This window comes from Phyllobates terribilis, unplaced genomic scaffold (assembly GCF_046119375.1).
Source record: "Phyllobates terribilis strain yellow unplaced genomic scaffold, ASM4611937v1 Scaffold_10__3_contigs__length_209671492, whole genome shotgun sequence".
Taxonomy (NCBI): domain Eukaryota; kingdom Metazoa; phylum Chordata; class Amphibia; order Anura; family Dendrobatidae; genus Phyllobates; species Phyllobates terribilis.
This window is the reverse complement of record NW_027362770.1, coordinates 170,718,476-170,725,009: the sequence shown is the minus strand read 5'-3', so window position 1 is coordinate 170,725,009 and position 6,534 is coordinate 170,718,476. Positions and strand designations below refer to the sequence as shown.

The 6,534-nt window shown below is 53.4% G+C and overlaps 1 protein-coding gene across 2 annotated transcripts in view; it reads left to right on the top strand.

Moving 5' to 3' along the window:
• Nucleotides 1-1,388: 1,388 nt before the first annotated feature.
• BRAF (B-Raf proto-oncogene, serine/threonine kinase) overlaps nt 1,389-6,534 on the top strand; it is a 40,618-nt gene continuing 35,472 nt past the window's right edge. For both annotated transcript variants that reach the window (XM_073650144.1, XM_073650143.1), the window contains exon 1: nt 1,389-1,577. In XM_073650144.1, the coding sequence (XP_073506245.1) occupies nt 1,455-1,577 (123 nt within the window). In that variant the 5' untranslated portion in view covers nt 1,389-1,454. The remainder of the gene's footprint in view (nt 1,578-6,534) is intronic.

The following is a 6,534-nucleotide window of genomic DNA, read 5'->3' as shown; positions in this document are numbered from 1 at the left end:
TCTGGTGATTTTTCCTGTACTGATGGTGGTTCTGGTGATGTATTCCTGTACTGATGGTGAGTCTGGTGATATAGTTCTGTACTGGTAGTGGTTCTGGTGATGTATTCCTATACCAATAGTGATTCTGGTGATGTATTCCTGTACCGATGGTGATTCTAGTGATGTATTCCTGTACTGGTGGTGGTTCTGGTGATGTATTCCTGTACTGATGGTGAGTCTGGTGATATAGTTCTGTACTGGTGGTGGTTCTGGTGATGTATTCCTATACTGATGGTGATTCTGGGGATATAGTTCTGTACTGATGGTGGTTCTGGTGATGTATTCCTGTACCGATGGTGATTTTGGTGATGTATTCCTGTACTGATGGTGGTTCTGGTGATGTATTCCTGTACTGATGGTGGTTCTGGTGATATATTCCTGTACTGGTGGTGGTTCTGGTGATGTATTCCTGTACTGATGGTGAGTCTGGTGATATAGTTCTGTGCTGGTGGTGGTTCTGGTGATGTATTCCTGTACTGATGGTGAGTCTGGTGATATAGTTCTGTACTGATGGTGGTTCTGGTGATATATTCCTGTGCTGATGGTGAGTCTGGTGATATAGTTCTGTACTGATGGTAGTTCTGGTGATGTATTCCTCTACCGATGGTGATTTTGGTGATGTATTCCTGTACTGAAGGTGAGTCGGGTGATATAGTTCTGTACTGGTGGTGGTTCTGGTGATATATTCCTGTACTGATGGTGGTTCTGGTGATGTATTCCTGTACTGATGGTGGTTCTGGTGATATATTCCTGTACTGATGGTGATTCTGGTGATGTATTCCTGTACTGATGGTGAGTTTGGTGATATAGTTCTGTACTGGTGGTGGTTCTGGTGATGTATTCCTATACTGATGGTAGTTCTGGTGATATAGTTCTGTACCGAAGGTGGTTCTGGTGATATAGTAGTGTAAATACCCCTTTAAAAAAAATGCGGCTCTTGGGATTGATTCAGTAGGTCAATGTGGTCCTTGGACCAAAAAAATGTTGTTCACCCCCTGCTCTTACCCATAATAACCTACTAGCGCCTATAATGCTGCACATTTCCTTCTCTCTGCCTTTGTCTGTCCCTGGTCCTCCTCTTTGGAATATTCTGTCTCCCATCTCATCACCTGTTTAGAAAAATTGAAGTGGAGAACTGTGACGTCACGGCCGCAGGGTACAATGACGTCAGAGCCGCAGCGGGAACGCGCTCACTGCACCTGAGCGGGGGGGTGGGAGGGACTAAGATGCTGAGGGTTCCCCTCGCTTGACGTCACTAGCACCTCTTTGTCCACGCCCCTCTCGCCTCCGATTGGTTGAAAGCTTACGTGTGCGCGTACGCTGCGCGCTCGCCCCGCCCCCTTCAGGTGACGCACTGGCCAGCTGGGCCTCTGCTGCCTTTCGTGCTCGCTCCCGCGGCTCCCGATCACTTCAAGATGGCGGCGCTAAGCGGGGGATCGGCCGAGGGGCCCTCACTGCTCAACGGGGACCTGGAGTCCGAGGCCGGGAGCCTGAGCGGAGCCGGGGAGATGGCAGCGGCGGGGGGATACCCGGAGGAGGTGAGCGGGGCCGGGGGGAGACGCCGCGCTCTGCCGGTGCCGCTACCGGCGGGGACCTGTCCGCTCATTGTGTCTGCGGGGCGGCTGGCGTCATGTCGTGTCGCGCCTGTCACCTGCTGTCGCGACATGTTTTCATTCATGTCATCACAGAATGGCGCTGTCAGTGACGCGTGCACGGCGAAATGTCACGACAGAGCGGCCGGAGTCCCTCCATTGTGTGCATGTCGCGATGTCTTCATTCTGTTTGGGTCCTGATGACGTATCTGTCGTGATATTGCCTCGTCTGTGTCATGACATTGCCATATTCTGTATTTTACACCATATTTCTGTCCTGACACAAGCAATGACATCTGATATTGTTCTATCGCGATATAGAGATCTGTCATAATGGTGATGGTTATCTTGTCATTCATGTCGTGACATTGTAGTCAGGTTTATGATTATAGTATTGTCGTGACATTATCGCGACGGAGGTCTCTGCGGACCTGTCCGGCTCCTATGTCGTGACAGAACCTGCATTGTGACGGGAGATGGAGCCGTCGTGACCTCTCTTGTCGTTATCTTTGGGTTCCTGGATCGAATGTAGAAAGATTGAGCTGCACTGTAAAGCATGGAGGACACTGCAGAGAAGCTACGACATGGCCAGTGCTATAATAAGGCAGCAATCCCTCCCGGGCAGATCACTGCCCCCCGCAGGGCAGTGTGGTGTACTGCACACATCACCTGCCTGTAGTAGACCCTTGTCGGCCATAACAGCCAATCAGAGCGCTGCTTTTATGTTGTGCTGCCATCTGATTGGTTGTTCTATGCATCAGCTTATAGATGGGGCTGTTCTGTAACCGCAGGGGTTAATTTTCCACAGTGAATGTTGGTGTTTGTGGTTCCACAGTGTAGAATTTTAAAGGGGGTTTTCAGCTCCTTTAAGGGGAGATGTGTGGGGTCTGAGACGCTCTCCAGGGGTCTGGAGGTTTACTGAGTGGCTGACAGGTTAGCGTTGGTGATACCTCCTCTTCGCCGTGAGAGGCGCCACCTCCTTGGTTATGGTTTCCCCGCACAGAGGATCTCCGGCCGCCCGACTGTGCAGGGGAAATGCAGCCGGAGAGGGTGTTAAAATCACTAAAGGGGGCGACTCTGCTCCTGCCCCTTTGTTCTCACATGTGGGGTCCTCGAGTGGAGCAGAACGATGAAAAGGCTCAGTGTAACTTGCATCTTATTCATTGAAATACCTGTTGTTGTTGTTTTTTTTTTTTTTTTTTAGGAGTCCAGTGGGCGGTCCTACTAGTGATTGACAGTCCCTCCTGTAGAACACTGTATGCAAAGAGCTGTCAATCGCTGAGTAGGACCGCCCACTGGACTCCTAAAACACCAGAGATTTCAATTTACAAAAATGAGTCCAATGGGCGGTCCTACTCAGTGATTGACAGCTCTTTATATGCAGTATTGAGTGGGCAGATTACAGTTTTGGGTTTAGGCGGTCCTACTCAGTGATTGACAGTCCTTCCCGTAGGACACTGTATGCAAAGCGCTGTCAACCACTGAGTAGGACCGCCCACTGGACTCATTTTATTAATTGAAATCCCTGGTGTTTTTAGGAGTCCAGTGGGCAGTCATGCTCATTGACAGCTCTCTGACAGTCCTTGCCGTAGGACACTGCATGGAGTAGGACCACCCACTGGACTTATTTTTATTCATTAAAATCCCTAATGAGTCCAGTGGGCGGTCCTAGTAGTTGTTGACAGTCCTTCCTGAAAGACACTGCACGCAGAGAGCTGTCAATCACTGCGTAGGACCGCCCACTGGACTCATTTTATTCATCAAAATCCTTTGTGTTTTTAGGAGTCCAGTGGGTGGTCCTACTCAGTGATTGACAGCTTTCACCTTCCAGTGTCCTACAGGAAGGACTGTCTATTGACAGCTAGTAGGACCGCCTAAACCCAAAAGTGGAGTTTGAGGGGCTGTAATCTGGCCACTCAGTACTTCTGAAAGAGCTCTGTCCCCGCTTGTCGTTGATGCCACAGCTCTGGTTGATGGAGAGCCTCTGCCTTAGGGGGTGCTGTAAGCCACTTATTCTATCTCATGATGGTGGCAGAGTTCTGGTTTGCCATGACCCAGGTCTTCGCTCCTCCATTGCTGTCCTGGTGGTGCTTTTCCTTGTGCCATTGTGGTCTCCTGCACCGAGTGATGGATACTCGTCTGAGCCTTCACCTTGGTGTTTCTCGGTTCTCCTCCCGGTGGCTCTCACACCCAGATCCTAAAATCCAACCTTAAGAGTCAAGTGAGCCGAGGACACTTCACCTGCCGTCGGCTTTGTGGCTTTTGATCCTCGAGCCGTAGAAATACTGGTTCATCTTCAGCGTTCTGCCATTGAAGAGGTTTTCTGACTCCTTCATCAGCAGAAGGAAGGAGTCGCTCCTCATGTAGGCTCGTGGTCGGACCTGGTGCTTCAGCTTCACTATGATGTTTTTCACCCTCCGTCTACACAGATACAGAGCACCAAATCCCCTGCATAGACATAGAGATAAAGTTCTGTCTGAAGCTTCCACTAGGGGGCGCCTGCTGCAATACAGTACACGGATCTTGACAGTCTCTTCTTGGGGTAGGTTGTCAATATCCGTTCTTCAGGGGTCCGACACTCAGTAACTCCACTATAGGGTCCACATTGCTCGTGCTTCTACTTGTCTCCGGAAATGTAGGGGTCCTGCAACGCGAGAAGTAAAAATACTCAAGACCTGGTCATAATGAGAATTTCTACGGCCTCAGGGAGACCACCTATATGGGCAACGTTTGTGGCTGACATCCGGTTTGTGTGTGTATAGAGCTCGGAAGACTGGAGTCCGTGTCCTTGATGGTCCGATAAGGGGAGGAAGGGAACGGTCAGTTCTTCAAGTTGATTTGTTGGAAGCAGGTAATAATGAGCCAAGTGTGAAGGCCAGGCGACTACGACAAGAACCAAACCGTGAGGATTGGGCCGGTGGGTCAGAGGCATCTCCAAAACAGCAGGTCTTATCAGGGGCTCCCTGGATTTTGGATTTCAGATGGCTCTTGTGTAAGGGTTGGGGGCGCCCAGTGTCTGACTTTTGTGGGAGGAGCTTAGGGGGTCCCTGGTGCTCTGTGTCTGGTGACTATTATGGAAGGTACCAGGGGTTTGGCGGTTTACCTTGTGTCTGGCAGTTCTCTTGGAAGAGAGGAGTGGGGTGGTACCAGGGCTGTGGAGTCAGTATAAAATGGACCAACTCCAACTCCTAAAATCTATAATAAATTGGGTACAGTAGTATTAGGTGCCTGGCAGCTTCTGTGGAAGGTGCGGGGGTTACCAGGTGCCTGGTGGAAGATGTGGAGGGGGGGCTACCAGGTGTCTGGCTGCTCCTGTGGAAGATGTGATGGGGGGGGGGGGCTCTAGGTGTCTGGCTGCTCCTGTGGAAGATGTGATGGGGGGGGGGGGCGGGGGCTCTAGGTGTCTGGCTGCTCCCGTGGAAGATGTGATGGGGGGGGGGGGCTCTAGGTGTCTGGCTGCTCCTGTGGAAGATGTGATTGGGGGGGGGCTCTAGGTGTCTGGCTGCTCCTGTGGAAGATGTGATTGGGGGGGGGGCTCTAGGTGTCTGGCTGCTCCTGTGGAAGATGTGATTGGGGGGGGGGGGCTCTAGGTGTCTGGCTGCTCCTGTGGAAGATGTGATTGGGGGGGGGGGGCTCTAGGTGTCTGGCTGCTCCTGTGGAAGATGTGATTGGGGGGGGGGCTCTAGGTGTCTGGCTGCTCCTGTGGAAGATGTGATTGGGGGGGGGGGGCTCTAGGTGTCTGGCTGCTCCTGTGGAAGATGTGATTGGGGGGGGGGCTCTAGGTGTCTGGCTGCTCCTGTGGAAGATGTGATTGGGGGGGGGGCTCTAGGTGTCTGGCTGCTCCTGTGGAAGATGTGATTGGGGGGGGGGGGCTCTAGGTGTCTGGCTGCTCCTGTGGAAGATGTGATTGGGGGGGGGGCTCTAGGTGTCTGGCTGCTCCTGTGGAAGATGTGATTGGGGGGGGGGGCTCTAGGTGTCTGGCTGCTCCTGTGGAAGATGTGATTGGGGGGGGGGCTCTAGGTGTCTGGCTGCTCCTGTGGAAGATGTGATTGGGGGGGGGGGCTCTAGGTGTCTGGCTGCTCCTGTGGAAGATGTGATTGGGGGGGGGGCTCTAGGTGTCTGGCTGCTCCTGTGGAAGATGTGATTGGGGGGGGGGGCTCTAGGTGTCTGGCTGCTCCTGTGGAAGATGTGATGGGGGGGGGGCTCTAGGTGTCTGGCTGCTCCTGTGGAAGATGTGATGGGGGGGGGGGGGCTCTAGGTGTCTGGCCGCTCCTGTGGAAGATGTGATGGGGCTCTAGGTGTCTGGCTGCTCCTGTGGAAGATGTGATGGGGGGGCGGTTCTAGGTGTCTGGCTGCTCCTGTGGAAGATGTGATGGGGGGGCGGTTCTAGGTGTCTGGCTGCTCCTGTGGAAGATGGGGGGGGGGTTTATAGGTATCTGGTGCCCCCCCCCTCAAAGATGGGAAGGGGAGATCCAGGTGTCTGGCGGGCTTCTTTGGAGGTGGGGGGTACCAGCTGTCTGGCGGGCTTCTTTGGAGGGGGGTGTACCAGGTGTCTGGCGGGTCCTGTGGAAGGGGGGAGGGGTCCTGTGGAAGGGGGGAGGGGTCCAGGTGTCTGGCGGCTTTTGTGGAAGGAGGGAGGGGTCCAGGTGTCTGGCTGCTCCTGTGGAAGATGTGATGGGGGGGCGGTTCTAGGTGTCTGGCTGCTCCTGTGGAAGATGTGATTGGGGGGGGGCTCTAGGTGTCTGGCTGCTCCTGTGGAAGATGTGATTGGGGGGGGGGCTCTAGGTGTCTAGCTGCTCCTGTGGAAGATGTGATTGGGGGGGGGGCTCTAGGTGTCTGGCTGCTCCTGTGGAAGATGTGATTGGGGGGGCTCTAGGTGTCTGGCTGCTCCTGTGGAAGATGT